We start from the raw sequence: 26,021 nt of genomic DNA on the forward strand, positions 1-26,021 counted from the left end.
GCACTGAAACATACAGACAATTCAAATTGGCCTAAGCTGCCAGCATTGGAACGTACAGATTCTTAACCGTTTTCCAAAATAAACTTTTTGTAATATAAGTAATACCCCAATAAACTCTACATTTATTTATATTTATATAATAATTGTACTTTTCCTCATCTTCGATTACATATCTTAATACTTAATAGAAAATAAAGAAAATGTCTTTTTTTCATCAGCGTACCTTTATCTCGTCGCTACAACAACAATATGTTATTAAATATACCAACTACAACACAAAATATTTTCCCGCTAGTTTAAACAATAAAGTCATTTTCAATATATACGGCCAATTACCGCGACTTTTTCAACTCATTGTTGCTTTCCTGCCAAAATGCCACAGCCAAAACATAATTTCCCGCCAAAAAGTACAAACCTACATGCAGCCTCGTTTTCGTTACAGCCTCTTAATTTTGTCCCCAAAGTCATTTGCTCCAAGCCTGCTCCTTGCTATAAACTACTTCTACTCGTCGAATTCTCTTGTAAGGTTTTGTTTAGAGCTGGTGTAATTCGATAGTATCACATACAGTTTGATAAGTGTGGTCTTGTATATTTTTAAGGCAATCTTCAAAAATGTTGAATATGTGCAATGATGAAAATTCCTCAAAACAAACGCTGCAAATCCCCTTTGGACACTAAAGATTAGAACTATTAAGTATGGAATTAGATTAATCAATATCCAAGGATCGAAAATCTGGAACTCTCTTCCAGATGAAATAAAAAAAGCTCAAAAAATTCACAAGAATTCGCAAAATTGATTAAAACTTGGTTCCATGAAAATTAATACAAACGTTCTTTTTGCAGTAAATGAACTTTCTTATGTAATCCTTGAAATTGCTTCATGTTAGTCTGAATTGGTGTTTGTTTCCACTATTGTAACAACTAACGTTAAATAAATCGTATATATACATATGCATATACGTAACAAAAATCAACTTAAAGACATAATAAGGATACAACGAGGCCATAATATTTACAAATAAAACAAAAGTTTATAATTGTCTCCTATCCGAGCCAGTGTGTTGATTTTATTTTGCAAAGGACGAACATCCTTTCCTGTTTTTAATATCAAGTAAGCTCTTCTTATGTTTCTAAAAAAGACTGGGTTCATACCACAATATACTGATGATATGCTTGAAAGTAAATTTGACAAGTGTATCATTTATTCAGTAACTTTACCTGGCTCTTCTTCTCTAAAATAAGTCTTATTAAATAAAAAATCTTGACGAAATATTTACTTTTTATATGAATACCTTCATTTTCAATTTTTTTTAATTTTCTTTGAGGCCCGATATTCCTAAAAAGTTTTGATTTTGACTCTAAAAGCGAGTATAAAATTATGAATTTGGATCGGGAAGGATCAAGCGAGAAAATTTGAAGCTTTCGCTCATTATGAAAACAAAACAAAAATGAAAAAAACAGAAAAATAACAATGTTTTTGCTATATCAAAATGATAACCTGCATTAAGAAAGAAAAATTTGTATTTTCTAACCGAATCTAATCTGAAACTGCAAATCAAACTTGCATGCAAAGTCAACGGGAGATAGATTTAGAGCCTGGCTATCATTTTTGATTAATTCTTAAATTTCAGGAATTTTGAGTCTCAATATTTTTACAAAATGTATTCTTTTAAAGTAGTGTTTACTTTGTAAATTTCCACCATTCATTCAGGCATGATGGGTCTCCAATTTGTGCCAAAGGTACAACAATTATTTTGGGCCATCCACCATTTTTGTTCCCGGAAACGCCCTTGCATTGAAACTAGAGGCTTAAATAGACTATGCGTTGCTTTACAGCTTTGTTACCATTTTCTAAATCTTACTTACAAGCCTTTTGGCCAAGGTTCTATTTATACAAAATAGGTATGAATCCTATGTTACAAATTAAGACAAAAAACTAATCTATGTTGCAGTTAACTGGAATCAACTTCTGAGCCACTCTTTCACCGATATATTTTGTTCAAACTGTTAACCATTAATTTTCAAAACCTTTACAGTACGAGCTTTTTAATGTAAAGACATTGATAAGATCTCTAAAGTCAATTTTTTTAGTACACACAGTCAAGTCATTCAGTAAGACGTCATTCCATGTCATTTTGATAGCCTGTGTTCAAGATAGACAACACAGAATTAATTTCAAACTCTTTGATATTTAATTTCGGGGCTTTTGGGCCCTTACCGAAGAAAGTCTTGCTTTTAATGATTCATTATCGCTAAAAAAGAAAAACACTCCAGGGGCCGGGCCCCAGGTTACTACCCCGGCTCAGCCCCTACTGGAGATTGCTCAAGGTATCTTCAAATCCTAGGAAAAAGTGCTAACACATCTATTTGTTCTGCCAAACAAAGAATTTAAGTGGGTATCAAATTTCAATTTTGAGTCGATGTTTATCCAAAGACGTCTAATTTAATTACAATTCACAGGCATTTTCGCGTGGGATTTCAAGGGATTTGCAGGCATAACTCTTTGATTCAAATCATTCTCAGATACTGCTTATATTGATTTCTAAACTCGAGATCATTCTTTCAATTTTCTGGTTAAATTCAACAAAGTGTTATCATCAGCTGAGCTGTATATATTTCTGATTTAGGTCATTTAGATAAATACGCAAAAGGACCTAGGACGGAGCCTTGTGGTACATCTGAAGATCAAATCGAGGCATGAACTTAAACTAGATAGAGGTGATTGTCAAGTCATTTCCAAAGAGGTAGAGACCGGAGATGCGGGAACCGGATAGAGTTTGGGAGGGGGGCACATGTCCTTGCTTTTCACAAACTGTGTGGTAAAGTTTAGATTTGAGTTACGTATAGTTTAGATGAATAAACGAAATATTCGCTGCTACTCAATGTCAATCTACACGCTACTTTTGGCTTTGTGTTGAAACATCCTCGAATTCTAGGCCTACAGCTTTGTTTATCATCACATTTTTAAAACTGTTAAATTCTTCTGCTGCTTCGTTACGATGTTTAAATATCTCCAAGGAATGCAAACACATGCCATAGATTCCCATGGACCACTATTTAGGCCCCGCTGGACTTTGATTGAGCAAGCAATGAACGACAGAAAAATGTATGTTTAATAAAAAAATACAAAATTAAAGAGATAAGAGTAAGTTTTAATAGTTTATGTGCACTTTATAAAAATATAGAAAGTTTGATAATGTGGTACTTTCTTTGTTCATATCATTTTCAAAATATATTTTTTAAATTTGTTATATAAGAACGAAGCTTAAACGAAGATTGGGTGCATATCACCGGAGGCAGTTACGTAGAATTCTAGGAATAGGATATCCAACATGCATATCAAATGAGAAATTGTATGAAGTGACGGGAGAAAGACCAATATCATACACCATAAGGGGACCAGGGATGGGACTATTTGGACATATCTTGAGAAGAGACAGAAATCTACTAGTATTTAAAGCCATGGAATTGTACTTCACAAACATAAAACCCAAAGGATTCAGAGGAAAGCCAAGAACAACTCTACCAAAGGTACTGAATGAAGATCTGAATGCCTATTACAATAAAGACCTCATAACAGCTGAACATAACTACTGTCACCAGGTAAAACTCGATACCAAAGAAGATCTGGAAAAATTGAGAACACTGGTCCAAGATAGCAAGGGATGGAAGAAGTTAACAAGAGCAATAATTTTGAAGACCGGAGAAGCAGCTACACCTAATGGTTAGGAAGCGGAACTCTAATAAACAGCAAACAACAAACAACAAAGCTTTAGCATCATGCAAGATTGCAAATTTAAAAATAACCTTGATTTAGATTCCTTTCAAATAACTGGCTCATCAAAAGGTCCAACAATTTATAATGGGGTAGGTCATCAAATTATGGATTGGTGCTATTGTGTTTCTCATTTCAGCCATAATGTAAACCAAAATGATATTTCTAAGAGAAAAAAAACACAAATAAAATATATTGAATATACATGAAAGCAAAGCCAAGGTAGAAAATGCAAAAATAACACAGGTGCTCAAAATTACTGAATGATCGAATGATTAATAGCCAGATATTCAAAGCAATGAGCAACAGCTTCCAAAATCTGTATGTACCTTATATAAATTATGAAATTCAATGTTAATTACATGGTGACAATCATGTATATACAAAAAGGCTAAGGAGAAATCACAGTTATAAACGCCAGACATGGATTTGCTCAACACACTGACATAAAACATTAGCATTTTACAAGTGGAGGAATATCCTGCCTCGTTGTTTGACATAAACAGTGCTAATTATGATTAAATACTAAATGTGATCAGGGCATAAAACCATGGAGTAAAACATTGCTCGAAATTAAAGATGTAAATTTTGTTCAACTGGACTTAAAATCAAATAAAAGTAAATTACGAGGAAATAAAAATGTAAAGCAATTAGGGTTCATTCCCAGTTTGGGATTATTCATGTCAGCAATGGAAACCAAGTGCATTTAGAATGTTATTCGATAGCCTATATCAATTATAAATCCCAATAGGAATATAAACAGTATGAAATCCATGAATTCTAAAAGCTAGAACAAATGCTTCAGGCTACTAAAAAGAAAAATAAATCTTTTAACTACAAAATATTGATAGTACACAAAACATCCTAACTATTTTTACTGCTTTCTAATATGCTACCTCTTTTTGGAGAGAAAGATGAACATTTACTGTGAAAGAAAGAATTCTTTATCTTCTCAAATGCAGCCACTTAAATCATTTTAAGCACACAATTTGTATAAAAAGATGCTACATTTCTCACATTTTTGTTTATTCACTTCCATAGGGTAAACAGGCATCTTTGATTGGAACACATCAAACATAATTAAAGCAAGGACCTCAAAAAAAATTGTTGTCATTTTTCATTGTAATAATTTGTCATGACTGCATGACCAGTTTTGAAATTCTAGCTTCTAAATTAGTGTAACAGTTTGGTTTAAAAAATGATGAATCCTTAGTGAAAACATGATGTTTATTTGATATATATGGTAAATTGTATGATTTCAAAAGGCAAAAATCTTGCTCACTCTATCCCCACTTTTGTCATGGTTTTAGCTTGTGAGCAAAACAAACTCTACATTTCAAAACATTCTCCTAAAGGGAAACTCAAACGTTTCTTATTTCGTTACGAAATTGCTCTTTTTAGCAAAAGAAACAGTTACTTATCATGTGTGCTATGGAATCTAGCCTGGCAGAAACATTTTCTTTGCAAAAAATTACATACAAAACTCCATGGTGCATTCCATGGAAACCCCACTTCAACAGTATGTCAAGAAAAGGTTTATGACAATTATTATGCTGACCAAATCCAACCCCTTAATGTATACACAAACAACATATAGAAAAGGCTGCACCAATCCGCCATTTCACCAAAATTACAGTTTACACCATATGCTGACAGATGCTTATCTCATTCCGATACCATGCCAAATAACGTAACTCCACTCCAAAGATCATTGGGGATTGCTGCATGAAATGCACCCTGGATAACGCTGATCAGAAGACCCTCATATGATGCCATTTTACAAACCAAATATAGCCACATTTAAAAGCATATCTTTTGTTTTACTTTTTGACAAATGACAGAAACCATCATTTCATTGTTTCATTTAGTATTTCTTTATTGAAGTTCAAATTAGTAATTGAGTTTCTTTATTGAGTAATTGCAGCAACATTCTTATAGGGAATTAGAAAATTTAGAACAATTAAAGCCCATGTCCTATAAATTTTGGTCTTTTAGCAACATTTCTTTTTCTTTTGTCTCGTATTCTTTTCTCCAATAGCATGAGTAGCACCATCTAATCTTATCACATTTTGCTCGCCCACAGATATGTCACCAGAGCTAACATCTTCCAACAGCAATGAGGTCATTTGGTTAAATGCTTGCTCAACATTGTGTCCTGTTTTAGAGCTGGTTTCGACAAATGGAACATTTATAGATTCAGCATATCTCGAGACCACATCTTTCGGTACTTGACGTTCTACTGAATCGAGATCGATTTTAGTGCCAACGAGCATTTTTTTGGAGTTAGGCTCGGCCAGTTCTGACACGTCGCTCAGCCAACTTGGCAGATGCTCGAACGAATCACGGTCAGTTGTATCGTAAACAACAATTATGCCATGAGCTCCTCTGTAATAAGTATTTACGATTGTCCTAAAACGTTCCTGTCCAGCACTGTCCCATATATTCAGCTTTACAGTTTTTCCAAATAGTTCTAAAGTCCGAACTTTGAAATCAACCCCAATCGTGTTGATATAATTATCTGTAAAAGACTGGTCAGCAAATCTACGAAGCAAACAAGATTTCCCGACTCCTGCATCACCAACAATGATTATTTTGAAAACATAATCACAAGCCATATTGTTGTAAGGTTCCTCAAAGACAAGCTTTTATCCACACAACTTGTTCATTTTCAAATCGCCCTTTGCCAAACCTTTCTTCCCACGACATATCGTCTCGCTTTGGTAATTGGCCTCTTTTCCGCGGAGCAGGTAAATTTTCAATGATATAGATCTATATGACTATATCATTGTAAATTACATTATTACACGAAAAGAACGCGGTTAATAAAAGTGATCACAATTAACGCGAATTAGGAGTTTTGATTTCAAGAAATGTGGTAAGATAATCAACGCGAATCAACAAAATTCAAATATTCAAATGGCATTCAATCAACGCTAAATTTTTAAGTTAACAAAACGTTTTTTTAATTGAAATACATTCAAATTCCGTACAGAAAAATAACAGAAAATGACAAAAAAGCTTTAAGTCAAGCTGGATTGGAGATTCCAAAAATAATAGCATTCAGATATCATATGAAATACACCAATTCGACTTACGACCTCATTTTGAAAAATTCTTCAAATTCTTTTGTACAAACATTTTGACCTCAGGTTCGGGTTGAGAGCAATGATTTTAGTCTACTTGGAAGTTTTCATTATGGTATTGGTCACGATATTCATTTACAACGACATAAAAGTAAAGAATTATAAGAGCTTTGACCGTAATTGGCGACGGGGGGAGGGGGGGGGGGTAAATTTCCCCCTGAAATAATTTTTACGGTCAAATCCCTTACACGTTTTCAAACTTCATTTCTCCGTAAAATCTAAACTACAAGCTCAAACAATATGAAAGATTATGGCGATGAAACCATATCTGAGCTTAAAAAGTCGTATAATTAAGTTTGGAGAAAGTCAATGAAAACATGTGTAAAACCACTTAAAAAGGGGGTTTTACAAACGTGAGTTCGTATGTCGTTCGCAGAAACGTACACGATAAATACGGCAAAAACTGTTATCCAATTCTCTATACACTTCTTCTAATTCATCAGTTTACGGCAAACGACTAAAAATATCTTAAACGGCTAACGGCGACAATGTAACGGCAAAGACAATTCTGCAAGCTAGCGACAAGGTACACGGAGTACGACAATCTTACGGCAAGACTGAACCTAACTATAAAGCCACCCCTTATATACCCTAAGAATAATACAATTTACAGAAGCTGATGCAATTGCAGCGCAATGATGCAATTGTCATGTGATGTCCTGCAATGAATGGGAACCCTGTGTTCTAACACATGTTACTTTTCTTTTATAAATCATAGCCCATAATGTAAGGTCATGCTTAAAATCAATCCCAATTTTTACGACCATTTTTTATTTTATCAATATTGATACCCGAAGAATTATTTTCTATTTTAAAAAAGTACCCTAGAAATGGCACTTCCCGTACCCCCCCCCCCTCTGGGAAGGAGAGGGGAAAATGGAAGAAAGTGGAAATGAGTTAGATATCTTATTTTTTGTTGATGACGAAGGAGAACAATAAACTGATAATCGATATGTATTAGAAGTATAGTGATACACAAGCAATTCAATGAAAAAGGCTTTTGGTATTTCAAGAGGAAAACAGTGTAAAACAGGACTTTACCAGAATTTTTTAAGAAAAAAAAGTCGGTATCAAAAAATTCGGTAGGATCAATTTTCGGCTGCCCTACTTTACTAAAAAAACCATACCCAACTTTTTGCTACTTGAAGTAATTTGATTTTGTTAGATCTGTCTTTGTTTTCGATAAAATGCAGGCCATAAAATAAGGACTAGAAAAACACGTTTTTGTCGTTATATGCTTTTTTGTTCATCAAAATTTTGTCTTTCAAAATTTCCAATTTCAAATGTTTTCGGTTCAGAATCACAGCCATAAAAATTCCATTCTAGTTCGCATGCGCTCGCAATTTAAAATATTATAATATTTATTGGTTGATGATAAGTATAAGTAAGATAATCAGATAAGTAAGGTGAGTAAGAAAATGAAAACGGTACGCATTTTACTGTTATCTTGAAACCTTGAAAAATCCTTAATCCTTACAGCCTTGACATTTGTCTGTAAGTAATGAATGGTAAGCTATTAAATCGGAGATATATGGATATAATTTGAAGGGGTAAAGGAGTGCCTGATCGCAGGAGAATTATTGGTACTGAGGGGGTTGGGAGGAGAGGGGGAGAGGTTGGTCTACCAGGCGAAGAAATCTGGGGCACTCTGTCTTTTTATGTTTGATAAAATCAAGTTGGTAAATTCAAACACATACATGCATCCGCCTCGAAGAAAAAGAAATTGCTTGATGATATCATTACATTGATTAGAAACTCCAAAACTCTGCTTTAGATTCTAATAAATCGAAAACAGCGCTACTGCACTTGAACATTGTGACTTTAACAACATTACAGAGCGAATATCTCACCACGAGAACTGTGTCAATTTTGCTTTGATTTTCTTTTTTAAGTTAAATTGTTTATTTAAAGCTTTCTGTCCTGGTGTTAAATACACAAAATTTGCGGATACCTAGGAGGAAATGCTGGAAGTTTCAATTTAGCTTGGATAATTTATTCATTTGTTGTCACTACAAAACTTCATTCTTCTTCAACAGTAGCGTAACAAAGGGGAGCACAGGGCCGGCGAAGCCGGGGGGCCATACCACCCTCCCCCCCCCCCCGCCCACTTTTCTACAGACCTAAGGAAACATTCTAGGCAAAAGTGGAAATAAATATAGTATATGATTCTGTAAGTAACTTTGCCTGGTATTCTCTTCTTAGTTTTACCTTGGTTGCTATGTCTTTACCATAGAACGCATACATAAAATTGAATATGGGAATTAGATCGAAGAAATCGGTCATTGTCTAAGTATTTAACGAGCAACAGCTTGGCTTAGCAAATAGATCGTGAAACCCAGTCCAGAATAACTTAGTGCCAGCACAAATTGACGGAGTTTCGTTTTTTCCATTGCCTAAACTTTGCACACAAGGTGTATTTGTTAATGAAACTTTCTCAGAAACATTACAAAAAGGGAGAAATCAGCTGTTGAAGGAAAAGAAACAGCTGGAAAGAACTTTTTTGAGGATATGAGAAACAAAGTATGGGCAGATTTGTTCTTAAAAAGTATCATCAAGAAAACTTCAGTGTTTGATCGTTTGGATAATCCATTCCCACTAAGAAAGAAAAAATATCGACGCAATTATAAATTCTATTTAAACTCATTTTGACAAGCCCAATTTGAAGGTTTTTCAAATTTTTCTTAAAGCACTTCATTTCCGAAAAAGTTAAGATCAGATGTTACAAAGTTATATCTTAACTGTACAAAATTGCTTAACTTTTTATCTTTAGTTGATAGTTCTTCTGTTGATATTTCAACGTTAATGTTTTTTATTAATCCGTGTCTCATTTATTTTTCTCCCCCATCTTATTTCGGGTACTTTTAAAATCTAAAAAAGGTTTCATTACGAGCTAAATGATAGTGGCTATTTCAAGTCAACATCACAATAGACGCGATTATGCGACACCTTCAGTCAAAATTTATTTAAGATACAGTTTCTGGCCATCCCCAATACACCATAGTTGTAATATTTTTCTTGCCGCCAACCGGTAGCAGCGTTTCCTAAGCCCTTTCAAGACTTTGATATTGTGGCCCCTCCACTTTCAACTACGTTTCGCCGGCCCTGTTTAGGGAACTTTCTGCAAGCATCTTACGGAAAAATCTTCATCGCAGTTAAAAAGAAGAAAAATGTTTTGAAGAAAATGCCCTTATTTTGACATTATAGCTCTGAATTTCAAAGCTTTGCTGATAAATTTTGAGTCATCCAGCAGATGGTAGGCCAAAAGCCAAAATTTTTAAAACTTTAACAAAATGTGAAATAACAAGGAAATTGAATACAGATAAAATCATCCTAGACATTCCAATTATGTTTGGTGATCGAAACATTTATTATTCGTAGTTGGTAATTCTATTAAAAATACACTGATTAACAAAAGGAGAGAATTTGCAACCCCCAGCAACAAAAAGGGAGTAAGGGATATTTTGCTTTATTCTGCTTAAATGCTTTATTATAATTCCGTTTTAGACTGGATTCACATTTTGTCAGTGGCAACAAGAATCTCGATTTTCAAGTTCCTCTGCTGTTTTGCTGCTCTGTTATAATTTGAAGTTTCACACAATTGATTAAATATTTGAATTTATTAGTAAAGCGAGACTTCATCGGCTGTCCGGTGCACCGATAACTTCGAGCCTTTGCAATGGTTTCGTTCATTTAGAATGTGACGAACACACTTGAAGAGACGATGCAAATTTACGAGTTAATGGGAAGCTCGTACTGCAAAAAAATATTAAGAAAGATAGATTGATAACCCAGAACACGGAACTTTGCTAAAGTGTTATGAAAAATTGAGTTGAAAACCTTCGACAAAAGAAAATATTGTTCCCATTTCAACTTTTCTTTTCACTTTTTCTTTTCAAGAATCTACAAAACAAAGATGAAATAGCCAAACACCCCCTTAAAGAATTATTACATTGTCAATTTTTGAATTCTAGCTTCATACAATTATATAAAACAGAATTTCAACTTATTAAAAAGGTCTTTAACTTAATGTTGTTTATGCAACTGTCCTCGCTTTTAGAGACAGCTGAGGCTGGATTGCGACTTTTTTAATGCATCCGGAGAGCAAAAGAGGGCAGAAAACATGGCGGTCAAACTACCAATGACAGCGACAGAGATTAAAGAAAGCAAAAGAAACCAAAGCGACACGCCCAAGTCCCGTCTAGTTTACACGAGGAAGGATTTCACTGCTAATTGTGTTGTCCGGAGGGATAATGCACACTTTCCTAAAATCTAGAGAATGCAACTCTAATGAATTTGGTTTTTAGAAGGAAAAACCTTTACCCAAAAAGCAATGTGATTTTTAACGAGGCTCAGACAGTGGTGTGTTTTTTGATACTTTGTTTAAAGTTGGATAAAAATTCTAGCTAAATTATAAAAAATTACATCAAGCTAGAATTTTTATCCAACTTTAAATAAAGTATCAAAAAAACACACAACTGTCCGGTTCTATTGAGGGGCTCTGAAGGCTCCACCCCCTTGTTGAAATAAAGATAGATTTTGGTTTAGATTGAGCCTTATTGATAAAATTATATTTAAGATAGAATAAGAAAGCCTTAACCAGCCAGTAATATGTTTGGTTTGGCTCTCAATTCCTGGAAAGAACAATTTCTATTAGCCTTTTAGAATCGTTTAATAGTTTATTTTAATGATTTTGGTTCCCAACAGAAAATACTTAACACGAAAGCAAGTATATAGTGTGTGACCATGGGTGTGGTCTAGGGTGTGACCTCTAAAAGTTTCCTACAGCACGGTCCCCTTATTCACTTTTTAAAATGGCATCCCTTGGCTCAAACGATGCTCTAAATTCTTAGATGATTTTAGGCTTGGGTGTTCTTAATGTTTTTGTCAACGTTGATTCTTCTATATTCACTTACCATCAATCGTTTCTAAGACCACAAAGAACAGTTCTGCATGAAATGTTTTAGAAGGTGGTAAGCTGATAAATTCTGCTCTGCTTTTGGTAACATTTGGTAAAATCTGTTCTGCTTTTGGTGAAATCTGCTTTGGTAATATTAGACAAGACTGTTTGAAAAAATGGATGATTAAGAAATTGTATATGATAAAATAAAGATGTAGAGAAAAGTTTTTCAACTGAATATATGAAATGGAAAATCTTTGCTATTCTACATGAGAATTATTTACATCTTTCCTTGCAGTGAAATGAATTTTGAATGTGGATTCGTAAAAAAGTTGTTTAGATTCTGATGTCCACTTTCCTGTTTTGAAGAATAATTCTAAACTTAAAAAGCTCTATTAAAATTGCCAATATATGACTTAATTCCAACTTAAAAAAATAACTGATCATCCGAAGCTTCTCTCTGCAAAACAGAGAAAAAAATTATACAAGTTTTGCTCAAAAAATATACTATAATCTTCTGTATATTCTTTATAAACTACACCTTGATAATAACCTTTTTCCATATTTGAAAGTTCTAAAATGTTCAAAGATAATGGCCATACGTATCCACGCGTTTGTTTTGTGAAGCAAAGACGCAGACAAAGTGGTCAAAGCACAAAAAGACACGCTTACTAGTGCGGAGAGAGAAAATGCTTTTCATTATTTCAGCCCATTCAAAAGCACAACAAAAATTAAGCTAAGTTGCATGACACCAAGAATCGATTCATCTACGTAAAGAATGATGCATCGCTAGTTGCAATTGGACATCTGATTGGTTAGAATATGTGGTCCCAGGTGATGCTCTATTCTGATTGGCTGCATCGCGATCATTCCATATCGTGAGCTTCTCTACAGCCAATCTGTTAAGGTTGTTTGTGACCTTTGTACTGAAAATTCATGGCATACTTCTGGATTCTTTTGCCCAAGATGATGTGGAATGTCCAGTGAGACGAGCAGAAGAACGTAAACAGAAAAGAACGGTTTTATTTTTGTGGGGTTGGTTAGTTCTTAAAATAATATTTTACTTGGATATTGTAAAGAAATAGGATACACTTTTTTATAAAAGGTAAGTGATTTCTATTAACTCGTAGGTATTTTATGCTCAATGTATTAATTTATTTATCTGAAATGATTTACCAAATATTTTACAATAAAACCAGCTGATGACATTCAAGATCATATTTGGTCTGTTTTTAAATTTTAAAGCTAAAAATAATAGTTAACGTTGAAAGACGAGAATCAATCATTATCCATCATCATAATCATAATCTATGATAATTTTTTGTTCACATCTCTATAATGCAATTTTTTTCTTTAGAAGCATGCACAAAGCACTTGCTGTGAAGTTAACTGTCCTAATCATCAACATTGGAATAAACGAGGGCAAAGAACATCACAATCCTTTTATTTGGAAGGGTAAGTCTGAAGACCTAGACCAAAGATTTGACAATACGACTTTGCTTGTTTGTTTGTTTGTTTTTTGTCTGTTTTTAATGTCAATTTATTTTACATCGAGTAAAAAATATACAGAGTAAGTTGATCTAAGTTAATTTATAATATGTAAACAAATATTTGATATATTTAACTCTAATGATATAATCAATAAAATTTAGGCATTATCATGTTAGCAGTAAGAGCAGAGCTGCAATTGGCACAACCTTTTCTTTTAGGCACACAATGGTGCGGTATTGGAGAAAGAGAAGAAACAAGCCATTCTGCAAAAAACATATCACGGACAGACGAATGTTGCAAAGAACACGACTCCTGCCCCCATTACATTCCACGCTGGAACAATCGATATGATTTGTTCAATTGGCGGCTATTTACCATCAGCTCCTGCGCATGTGACGACAAATTTCGTGACTGTCTACATAGAGATAACTCGGTGTCATCAAAGGACATAAAAAGTATTTATTTCGACATGCTCAAGATTCCATGCTTTGAGATCAAACTTAAAGAAACGAAAACGTGTGTAGCCTGGCATTGGTACCTTAAATGCAAACAATACAAAGTTTCGATGACACCTCATGCAAAAATAAGGAGTTAACCTAATGCTATTTTTGAATTCTAAATCAAGCTGTGTAAAGATGTTTCCATCGCTATTGAAAATATTTATTGAGCCATAAAAAGTGTTCTCCTGTTGCTTAGACCAATACAAAGATATTATTTATCACTAATATTATTTGTCATTAGTTAGTAATAATTATTTCATCTTTCAATACGTAACTCATCTCTGAAATAAAACGAATTACTTAAACTGTCACTATTTGCTGTTTTCCTTCTTATCTAATCATATCGCCAATGGGGATCGCACCATGAATTTGGATTATGCAAGTCCTTAGAGAAGAACGAGATTCGTTTTTCGGTTATTAATAACTTGCTTTTGCGGAAAGAACGAGAGTTACTATCTCTTGCCTCGCTTTGGCTTTTCTTTGGTGGCTTCTTTTTCGCATGTACTGAGGAATGTCTACTTTGGTATCCCTTTGGCTTGCCGAGAAGTTTACCGTGGCTTGCTCTTTACATTCTTGCCTATCATTGGGACATCGTGCTCAATAATTTAGGCATGGTGATTAAGGAAAACCTTTGCATAAATGAATCGTTTTCCTTTGATCACAGTTTATAAGGAATACTTTACATCCTGAAGAAGATAACGGATACAGACGATCAAGAGAAAGAGATCGAGGCACGAAACTTGCAAAACCCCCACTTCTATTACCCCAAAATCTCAATCAACACTTTCAACCCTAACAAAATCCATGGAGGCTGGGGGACTGGAATTTAGCTACCTACGTAAAAAAATTTTCTTAGGTTATTCTTTACTCTGCTAACGGTTGTTGCTAAAATAGTTCTATTACCTTCGATTTTTATCCAACATAAAGCCCTTAAAACCCTAATTGAAAAAAAACTAAGAAATAATTATCCACGTGTTTCATCATATCAAACTCATCAAACAATAAAAAGACTAACATCAGACCAAACTAGAATAATAGAAAACATGGCAAACTAGATAGAGTAACTGCTGAAACTAAACAAAAGGGTGTTATAACAAACTCTATTGAAAGAAATAATTTCCCTTGCTAAACTACAAAAGCCAGAAGAAATCGTCATGTTGAGCTTTATGTTATTTCTTTCAAAATGAAACGCTTAGATACAATAAATATACTGCTCTGTTATTTTTCTATCAAGATTGATAATTTTCCCGAAAAAATAGCAGTTAATATTAAGCTCTACTCCGGGTTTTTCCATCCCTCCTGATCTCTCTCAGTCGTCACATCTGAAACAAAAGCCATATTGCTATGAAATCAGATGCACCTGGCTATCTAAGTCGTCTCTTATTTTAAGCCATATATAACGTCGACACTGAGCTGTTGGGAAAAAATCTACATGGCTAGTAGCAGAATTGAATCTGTAACCCGGATTCTTTCCTAATTTATAGTTTTTATGCAAGGCAGCTAGATTATGGTTTTTGACTAACACGTTTCTTCGATTTTTGCTACCTCAGTAACCGCCATGACCAAATATAACTCTTATATATTGCTAAACCTAGACATTTCTCTGCTGCAATTTATAAAAGCCGAATGCAATCTTCATTGTGGCAAATCCCCGAAAATTGGTAAATAACCAAGTCCTTTGAAGCGCACAAGTACATCACTTATAAAAATATTAACAACACATCCATTACGATTTCATTCTTGAAGGAAAACGGGGTTCCCACATTTAACACATTTATTCAAGAGTTTCAATTACAATTAGTGAAAGGGAAGCTGGACAAATTTGAGGGGCACCAATGAGGTGAACACCTAGCGTGGTGAACACCTAGCGTGGTGAACACCCGAGGGGGTGAACACCTCATTGTTGGGATCATGCTGAGGAGGAGCATATCAGTACCACCTTAGGTTGTATAGTAACGCCACCTTAAGTTAACTTGTAAATATTGAGAGGATGGGGTGAGGAAGAAACTGCGAATAAATTGGTGAATTTTTGACAACAGATACTTTGTTATGTCTTCTTACTTAACAGTTATTCAAGGTTAAACTAAGCATAACTTTTATTCGTCCATGATGACTGTGAACAGGTGTCAAAGTGCAGAGTAAAGGAAGTATCACTGGTAAGTTATACTCGACTCGACCAGACGTTAATAAACATACACTCTTTGGTTTAGGCCACTCTTAAAACCATTAAAAAGAATCCAAGGCTGCACAGTGCTTTATCTGAACTGCAGCATTAGTAAAATCAAAGAGAGTTGGTATTATGTAAACGAAAAGAATCGGTGGTCATTAAACAATATGTTTGGTTGAAAAGCTGGCAAGTGTAATTTTGAGAACTAAAATTTTGATATCAATATCATCACCATGACACCAGCACTGGTTAAAAGAGGATGCTTGCAAAATTGCTATTATTTCAGTATGAGTACCATGCTAAAAAGCATATATTTATACATAAAAATATTGTGGTAATTGACATTCCACTGAAATGAAGATTTGACTGAGTCATGTTTGATAAACATTTTGATAAAGATTTGACTGAGCTATGTTCGACAATACCATATTTTTTACCCTAAATAATTGAAATATTTTTATACAATCTCCAAGCTCAATAACTATTTTCTATGTATCACTTTTTAAAAATTATTATCCTAAACTGTTTAAGTCATTCTTTCTACCTGAGGTTGAGACAAGTTAAAAACTGAAATTATATGGAAATTGCTCTGAATATAGAATACTGCCCATGACCATGATTAAAAGTAGTAATTGCATGATTTGCCAGCATTAACAAGAGATATGATTTGCCATATTTTACCATACCATGCAAACACCACCACGAAACATTAAGCAAACATATCAACAACAGTAGAACAGGTCAAGAATTTAAAATTTTTTTGTTGTCCTATAACCTAAATAAGAATGCTTGTGACAAAAAACACTAAAACTTTAGTCTGGTTGTGCCAAAGCTTTTTTTGTAATGAAATACACAAGACTCTGAATGGCTTTCTCTAAAATTAGATGGGATACATAGAAACACATTTGCCTCCTTAATTTTGGCTACACTGTTTTTTGTGAACAAATTTTCTGCCTAAATATGTGACCTTTATGAAAAAAAATGAGCCTCATGAAAGTAACATAAAAACTCTTGTTGCCTTCCCTACACAGGCCAGACCATTTAATTTCAAACCTTGCAAAACCAGGGAAAAAATTTTGTTTCTCATTATAAAATTTATCACAACCAAAATATGGAACTCTGTTGAATTAATGAAGAATAAACAAGCTGTCCTTTCAACAAAGAAAATCTTCCCAGTTAAAATATTTTTCTCTAGTATCTTATTTTCCAAATTTCTGTTAAAATTACATTTATTTTGGGAGACAATAATTATACATTTCATGGGGTAGTTTCATTTTTAAAACAAATTAACAACATTGTTGATCACCCAGAAGAGGCAGACACTTGGTCAAATATTGGGGGGCAAGCCTATTGTTTTAATAAAATGATGTCACATTTCCCATTGTTTTAGAACAAAAGACCATTGTCCTCTAAAGTATTTGGGTGGTCATCCAGGCAGTTTTAAGAACTGGGTTTGTGTCACGTATATTTTAAACAATATTTCTAACAGCTTCTAATTATGCAAAATAAGGAAAGGTAATCAATTTAAAAAAACTACAATATAAAATTTAACTTGTTTAATGATAAATAAAATGTGACACTACTTTAACATTAGAAAGAGTGCTTATGAAGCCTTTGGATTTTTCTTGGGAGGTTTTTAGAGAAGGGGGTTTTTTGCGAGGGGTGCCTCAATGATGCTTGTTGTTTATTTTAATCATTACAATTTACCTAAAACAAAATGAAATTTATTTGTTATAACAGTTGCTCTTTGGGAAAGATGTACCCCACAAATTGACTGCACTTCTGATATTGGGGGGAAAAACAGGGGGAAACTTTGTGGTTTATATGCTGATTTTGATGTTAATGTGTTAACCCAGAGAAAATAGACCACAAGTTATTCCTTTGCACCTGGTAACAAAGATAGAGGTGTAGGGCAATGTTAAATTCATTTCCTTTAGTCCCCTTTTCCCACAATTTCCCACAAATTTTCCAAATTTCTCCAACTCTCTCTTTCAACATCAAATAGCTGCTAAAATCTAAAAGACCTGCTGGCAGTAGCCCTCTTCTCTACAGAATTACAATTATATATACTAAATTTCAATCTGGCGTTTCATGCTTTCGGTTGACCTGAATATTTTATGTTATATTTTGATTTTTTTAGAGGGTTCAACACAAATCAGTTTGTAAAAATGCAAGCAGAAAAGGGAAAGACACATAGCAGTACCATGCTGGATTTGATGCCTGGTGAAGTTACACCTAGGTTTGAACCCAACAAAGAGCATTTTGATTGTAGACAATTTCTCGGTAAGCATGTTTTCAGATAATAATATTATACCAACTAATTTATGTAAAAATATGTAAAACTAATTTATACCAACTATTTATATACATAAAAAGAAAAAAGTACAATATTAATCTACCTATTGTCTTTGCTTGCTATTAAGCATGGTACAAATACCTAGAGTTCTCTAAAGTTCATTGCCTGAACAAATATAAGCTTTGTGAAAAATTGCTGGAAACTATCAGCAAAGTGATGAAAGATTAGAGAAAAGTGCCATCCGCTAAAGTTTCCTCTGTGATGATTTAGATCTTGGAAATAGACCTTTCAAGCTGAAGAAAAAAACCAAAAAGTCATATGAAATCATTAAATATATTGATAAATTGCAGATACTAAGAGTGCAGAATTTTTGAGGTTGATGGAAACATCCTTCATTGTTGAAAATAATTCTGCCCTTTACCTACTGGTTTTTGTGCATACAATTGAAAGCTACTTTTCTCAGAACCATAGCCCGCAAAAACAAGTTCTTTTGAATCACTGCATAAAATCTGATAACATTGCACTTTATGTAGAAAGCCTTACTTCAGTAGACTCAGAACTTAAACTGTTTATTTTAAGGTGAGGGGACATATGGCTTGTCAAAGTTATGGATTGCAGATCACAAGCCATCAGGAGCCATTGTGCTTTTGCGAAAAACAAAGCTGGATAAATTAGAATATGATGACTTAGAGAATTTTCAGGTAACTTGTTTTAGATTATTTATTTTTTGATGTTATTGCTCAGAAATCGATTTTTTTCTCTTGTTAAATAAATGCCAGCTCAAGATTCTTTACAACCTTGCCCTGGCATCCATCAAGAAAATCTGTTTTTTTATTTTTTTAAAAAATGCATTGGCATAATGTTTAATGTTATATCCAAAACCAAAACAAAGGGGACTCTCCTACCAATGACAGAGATTTAACTGAATTTGACTTGCCTGCAATCATTATTTGATGAGAAATATCATCCACTTGCTAAACCCTCCACAGGCCTGGCCATTTTAGGAGAGCCATAGCTCTTGCTCCCCTCCAGGCTCTGCTCAAACGCTGGAGGGGAGCTAGAGATTGCTCTCCTAAATTGTTCTAAAAAGCAAATTTGCTCTCCTTGAAATGGCCTCCCTAAAATGCACAAGCCGAACGTCCCACTTAGACCTATCTTGTCTATGATTGGCTCAGCACAACACGAACTGGCTAAGTGGCTTTCTGAAGTTTTGGACCCTGTTCTTCAAAAATATTCAAAACATTGCATCAAGGATTCTTTTACGTTCGCTGAGTTCATGCAAAACTTGAACATCGAAAACGAAACATCTCTCTTGTGTTCTTTCAACATTAATAGTCTTTTCACAAATGTTCCTTTGAGTGAGACCATCAAAATATGCGCCGATGCTTTGTACCGGAGCGAGCATAATAGCCCACCATTCCCAGAGGAAGTATTCATTGAACTGATGGAAACTGCAACACGTTCAGTTGAATGCAGCTTTAACAATGAAATGTACCAACAAAAGGATGGTGTCGCTATGGGTAGCCCTCTGGGACCTGCCTTGGCCAATATCTTTGTTGGCTTCATGAAGAGCGTTTGTTCGACTACGACCAAAAGCCAGGTGTCTATTTTCGGTATGTGGATGACACATATACCATTTTCAAAACAGAGGCTGAGTGTGATATTTTTCTAAAACACCTACATAGCCTACACCCAGCCCTCCAGTTTACGTTTTAAAAGGAAGAAAATGATTCCTTGCCATTTTTAGATGTTCTGGTCGAAAAGTCTAACACTGGATTTCTTACCAGTGTATATCGTAAGTCTACTTTTACCGGTCAGTACATACGCTGGAATTCATTTTGCCCTAAACAACGCAAAGTCAACCTTGTCAAAATATTAGTACATAGGGCACTTATGATCTGCTCAAAATCTAAACTGCACGCCGAACTGGAAAAACTCAAAACGATCTTCCTGGACAACGGCTATCCAGAAGACGTCATTTTATCTTATACTAAGGAGAAGATCGCAAGTTTTTCGGCTGTTCAAAAGTTTGGTCCGCAAAAGTGCCCAGTTTATTTGAAACTACCATGGATTGGTAACACTTCCTTGCGATTCGAGAGTCAGATTAGGCAAGCCATAACCAATCGTTTCTTTGCTGTCAATCCTCGGATTGTTTACAGCACTAGGAGAGCCCTTCCATCCATTCAAAAGGATTGCGTTCCTACCAAACAAAAAAGTTCCGTCATTTATGAATTTACGTGCCAGTGTGATTCTGGCTACGTAGGGCGCACAACCCAAAGATTGGGGGATAGGATAAAACAGCATGTTCCTTCCAACATACGAAATAAAACTGCCCCTCAAAGAGAACAGCCTCCTCGATCTTGTAGGTCTAGAAACACTGTTAAAACAAGTGGTTCTGCCATCGGTTAACATCTTTTAGACAACCCAGATTGTGCAAATCTCCTTGAAATCAATTTTTCCTTTGTTTCAATTCTTACAGCTCACCTGAATACTACTAGGAGAGCTGTTTACTGTTCCCCTGTTAAAAGTGTTACGGCCAGGCCTGCCTTCATCGTTATAGTCCATCGTTTCATTTATACATGACTTTCAAATATGGCCTTGTGAGACTAGCCCTGCATTAGTACGTGCATGTCTACATGTCACATTCTAGGAGATTTACCTAGCCTACAAAATTACCACCCTTTTGAAAACTTTACTGAAAATTTTTGCTAGAATTAAAGAAATGCTTGATATGCCTTTGACCAAATTATTTGAATCTTGTTATTGAAATAACGATAAACAAACAGAAAAGCAATTGCAAATCGATAATGGGGTAATACAATTGTGATGAGAAATTAATCAAGGTCAAAAAATTTATGCAGATATTTGCCGTATTGAATGTGGTGTGAAAAGACAGTAATGTGAGTTCACTTTCAATAATTTTTTTATCATCGAATAAAATAAACTCAATCTGGGCCTTGGTCGATCAACAGCTGGCATCTGGCGGGACACAAAGTTCAGATTGATGAAGGCACTTGTTTCCTCAGTTGTGACATACGGCTGCGAGTCTTGGACACTTCAGCAGCGTGATAAAATAGAATAGCCACTTTTGAAATGTGGGCATGACGCCATATGCTCGGCAGGCTCGTAGACGCTGGGGGGCAATCCCCCCCCCAATAATGTTCGAAGATTGTGTTTGAAGATATTATAAGCGCAGCTTGGTCTGACAGTATTTCGTAAGGCAGGTATAGAAAAAAATTATATTTCTATCCATGCCCCCTCCCCCCAATCCAATTTAGCTGTCTACGGGCCTGATGTTCGGTATATCTTGGGAAGAAGAAGAAGAACAAACGCCAGTATACATGCAGAGTTGAAACATCCACGTAGCCTGCTAGGACAAGAACAGAATGACCAAATGTGATATTTTGGACATCTAGTACAACATCATTCGAGAAAACAGTAATGCTCGGATACTTGGAGGGCAAGCGCAGCAGAGGAAGACCAAAGTAAAGATGAACAGATAACATCAAGCAGTTGGCCCGTGTTCCCTTGGTGGACTGCATTCGCCAAGCTCAAGCAAGCTATGACTAGCAATGGACAATTTTGAATTTGGAACAATCCCAAGTTGTTTGTGTTCATCAACTTTGTGTTTAAGACTATCGTTAAATAGAATTTGTAGATGGTCTACGCTTGTTTAGTTGAATCAGGATTAAAGTCATGCGCCAGTTCTCAGCCCAAGGCCTGACGATTTTCATGTCTAGGAAAGCTGCAACGGTATTGTAAACAACAGTAAAATATGATGTATCGCCAAGGAGGAGTTAAACATTGCACTTCAAATTTTCAGTCAAATCATTTATGCACACGTGATTGAAAAGAGGTAAAAAGATTGAACCTCGAGGAACAACAGCTGCGACATTAACCCCATTGTGAACATTTGCCATTTAGGACAGTACCCAACTTACGATCAGCTAAAAGCTTTCAAATAGCGAAAGCAGCTGACAAAAAAACACCATATCGACATAGATTGAAAATCAGGCCATCATACCATACCCTATCAAATGCTTTAGATATATCGAGGAATATCAAGCGCACAGGGGGGAGGGGGGGGGGTGGGGATTGCAGTAAAATACTTCGAAGATTTGTAAAGTACTTGTGCCCTGGTATGTTGTGCAGTTAAGTAAAAATATTTGTTTCTACTCAAGTGTTTTGCAAGTTTACCAAGGCTTATTTCACACTACCTGACTCCTTTTTTCCTTTAGTATGAAATGCAGCTTTCAAGTCAGTTGCAGCATCCTTCGATTTTGTCATATCACTGTTCATTTGTGGAAAGCAGAGAGATATGGACAGTCTTCCCATTCTTTGATTATGGTGAGAAGTTTTCTAATTGTATAGCTAAAATCTTAGACAGCGCTGTTGAGACCGACCCCCAAACACGCTGCCGGCAGCATGCATGTTAAGTCCTCTACACCCTTCCCCCCTCTCAAATTTGGTGTGTATGCCCTTTAGTAACAGAGATACATTGAGCTGAAGAGGGGGGGAGTAGGGTGTGTATGCCCTTTAGTAACAGAGATACATTGAGCTGAAGAGGGGGGGGAGTAGGGTGTGAAAAATCTCAATATGTTCTGCCCAAGATACATATTTAATAGATTTGTAGATTTGATTGATAGATATTAGGGATATGATTGTCAGATTTAACATTTGAAGATTCCAAAAACATCATCAGAAGCTTGGTTTTTTATTTTCCAGCACTGACAAGCTTTTGTACCCGATAGAGTTCTTGTGACATCACAAAAACCATGTTTAGAATCTTTTAATTTTGATCACATTACATAAATGTAATACCTCCAAGTATGAAAAATCAGGTCAATTGGCCAGAAACCGGGTGTGATAGCCAATAAAAAACTTGAAATTTGCGAACGTATCACACTTATTTTCGCTCTGTTCATAAAGTTATGAACAGAGACCAAAATACAAAGATTTGATGGGTCAAGAGCTTGGGTTCATCTGTTCTTATCTCAGCCAAATCGTAGCATCTTTAAACTGATTTTGCATATTTTGGACATTTAGAGGTATTTCACGATACTCTTTCAGGTAATGGGATCAAAATTCAGAATTTCTAAAAAACATTTTTGTGATGTCATCAGTTGAGAACTCTATTGCCTTTCTCTACTGAACACTTTTTGCCTTTTTCAAAACGCTTACATCCCATTTCTCTCCGACACAGGGTCATGCTCTGACATAATCCAAGCTGGCTTTCCAAACGGACTTCAAGAGACTGCGGTGCTGTATATTCTCAGAAGCGTATTACAAGGGGTACACTACCTCCACACGGCTGGTTATATCCACAGGTACAGAAGAAGACTTTTATTTACTAGTTCTGTTTAGATTTAGGCTGTCCTTCTTGCACCTCACTTAGTGATTTGTGTACCAAAGTTAATGTTTGCAGGCAGTCAGTTTGCTAATTGTCTTTTTTGATTTATCGGTTGGTATTCTGTTAACCAATTTTTTTTTTGCCATTCTTTTGTCATACACTGACCTGTCATACACCACCATAATTGTCGTCTTCCCTGGCTTTTACTTACTTTTCTATTTATCGATAATCGAATAGCCCTTTAGTACCACAAATGTTAGATGACACAGAGGAGAAGAAGGTTAAGAAAAGCCTAAAAAGGGGCGTAGCTAAAGAGGGGAGCAGGGGTGGCGAGTAGGGGGTCTAAGTTAATCCTCTATTGCTCTATTGTTTTCTATTTCAAAGACATATTAATAGCGATAAACAAATTCATTCCAATTATGTGTGCTGCCTTGAGAAATTATCTGTGTTTTCTAAAATGTCTGAAGATCCTGTTTGGGTTTGTTGTATTGTTGCCAACAATCACAACTTAGCAACACCTCTTTTGTATGCAAATCTTGGGTCCTCACCCTCTCCCCCGACTTTAGCTTCGCTACTGAACAGAAACACTGAAACATCCTCAATAGTCGAGCAGTTCTGATCGTGGAGTGCGCGTCTTTGTCTCTTTCCCTTACTGCTCTCTGTTGCTCCATTACTTATCAGTGTCTTCCACATTGCTCTGTGAAACGAAGATCCTTGCCACACGTTTGTGTTGATATTAAATTTCTTCAGATCATTCTTTATCTGGTCCGTGTATCTTAGTTTTGGGCGTCCCATTTTCCACTTCCCCCTCTCTGATTCACTATCTAGTAGCTGTTTCGGTATGGGTTGCTTATTCATTCTTTCTACATAATCTTGATGGTTTCTATAAATTTCTGATTTGACTTTGCAAGAGATTATAAACGTCGGTTAATGACTATCTATCAAGATGAAAATCGAGATATTCATGAGCTATTAAACTTTAACCTGATTATTTATAAAATACTTTTTTAGCTTTGTTCCTTCTGAGCTGACCGATCATGCTTTTATAAATTTTTCATAAACATAGATTATTGTTATTTTTAACATCCCAATTGTTGTTTTTCCTCAGAGCAATCAAGGCTAGCCATGTTCTTCTATGTTCTGATGGCAATGTTTGCCTGTCTGGCTTGCGGTATTGTTACCCGATGTGGAGCAATTCCCATCGTTTGAAAGTCGTGCATAATTTCCCAGCTCATGCAGTGGCTGTTTTGCCATGGACTGCTCCCGAGGTCCTCGATCAGGTTGGTTAAAATTTTAGTCAGACTCGAGCTACTGAAGCCCTTTTCTGGTTCCATTGAGTCAAAATGGTAGATTGATATAAAATTTATGCATTTGATAGCAGTTTAACAGTATTTTAGCATCCATCCGCTTTGCCCCAAAGCAAATGAATTAAACATGCGATTTGTCGTTCTAAAAGCATGATATTTTAAGAACAACCCGAATGTAGGCACTATTAACAAACCGTATTTTTTGCTTGAAAAATTGTATAATGTATGACATTGCAATCTGTTAATGAAAAAATGCAACGGTTGTGGAAAAATAAGGGAAAATCAAAGATACAGAAAAGGAGGATACCCAGTCTCTGGTGGGAAAGGGCAAAAAATTCCATTCGATAAACTTTAGCTTTGTATATTTTTATTTTAAGGTCCGTGTTTTGTTCAAATGAAAGCGCCTTTTCAAAATCACAAACGTGCAAGCAAGCGAATAAAGAACGATAGCCTAAACGCATTTTTAACATCTCAAGGGACTTGTTCCGCAGTTTAAATCAAAAGTTTCTTCTAAATTTTGCTCCTATGGGAATTGATTTTGATACTTAACCGATATAGGTCTTGATATTTAAACAACTTGTAGAATATTAATTTTGAAATATGTGTCGCTTTTTCGAGAGCCACTGGCAATCTGCATGTCTTTTAAAAAGCACTTTAAGATCTTTGATATGTTCCTTGTAACATTTCAGAATCTTGTTGGATATTCAGAAAGGTCAGATATTTACAGCGTCGGCATATTGGCGTTAGAGCTTGCCACTGGAAAAATACCGTTCTCTGGCCTGTCCCCAACTGAGGTAAAATGTTTTACCAGGGTTCATGAATTTTTGTTAAAAATATAAAGAAATGCATTTTTAATTGCTAAGAAAATGGATTTCTCTCCACTGTCTAAGTTATCAACGAAAATGATTTATTTTTCATGAATTCAAGCATTTCATGAAATCATCTTGATATTATGATGTAATTATGAATTTGGATTTAATATGTCAAAATAGTATTAAATTGAAACCGATACTGCCTCTATAATATCAAGATGTATTCTATGAATCTGATAACTTTTATCAGCTATTTCCATTTCATAACATGAACTTGAATATT

At 35.1% G+C, this 26,021-nt stretch overlaps 2 protein-coding genes across 3 annotated transcripts in view; one reads left to right on the forward strand and one right to left on the reverse strand.

Moving 5' to 3' along the window:
- Positions 1-4,024: 4,024 nt before the first annotated feature.
- Positions 4,025-6,498, reverse strand: LOC135681868 (ras-related protein Rab-1B). The gene has a single exon (XM_065196496.2). It carries the CDS (start codon positions 6,388-6,390, stop codon positions 5,767-5,769), a length of 624 nt encoding a protein of 207 aa, XP_065052568.1. The 5' UTR covers positions 6,391-6,498; the 3' UTR covers positions 4,025-5,766.
- A 7,410-nt stretch (positions 6,499-13,908) lies between these two features.
- LOC135681867 (STE20-related kinase adapter protein alpha) overlaps positions 13,909-26,021 on the forward strand; it is a 31,486-nt gene continuing 19,373 nt past the window's right edge. For both annotated transcript variants that reach the window (XR_016144667.1, XM_065196495.2), the window contains exons 1-7: positions 13,909-15,962; positions 18,114-18,256; positions 18,849-18,970; positions 22,508-22,616; positions 23,473-23,596; positions 24,728-24,899; positions 25,616-25,720. Coding sequence is in view for 1 of the 2 variants with exons in the window: in XM_065196495.2 (XP_065052567.2) it covers positions 18,142-18,256; positions 18,849-18,970; positions 22,508-22,616; positions 23,473-23,596; positions 24,728-24,899; positions 25,616-25,720 (747 nt within the window). In the remaining variant the exon portion in view is untranslated. The remainder of the gene's footprint in view (positions 15,963-18,113; positions 18,257-18,848; positions 18,971-22,507; positions 22,617-23,472; positions 23,597-24,727; positions 24,900-25,615; positions 25,721-26,021) is intronic.

Source organism: Rhopilema esculentum, chromosome 16, assembly GCF_057945365.1.
Source record: "Rhopilema esculentum isolate cy_ngs chromosome 16, ASM5794536v1, whole genome shotgun sequence".
Classification (NCBI taxonomy): Eukaryota; Metazoa; Cnidaria; class Scyphozoa; order Rhizostomeae; family Rhizostomatidae; genus Rhopilema; species Rhopilema esculentum.

Excerpts from the sequence above, each read along its gene's own strand:
- LOC135681868 (XM_065196496.2), bottom strand. The coding sequence starts at position 6,390 with ATGGCTTGTGATTATGTTTTCAAAATAATCATTGTTGGTGATGCAGGA.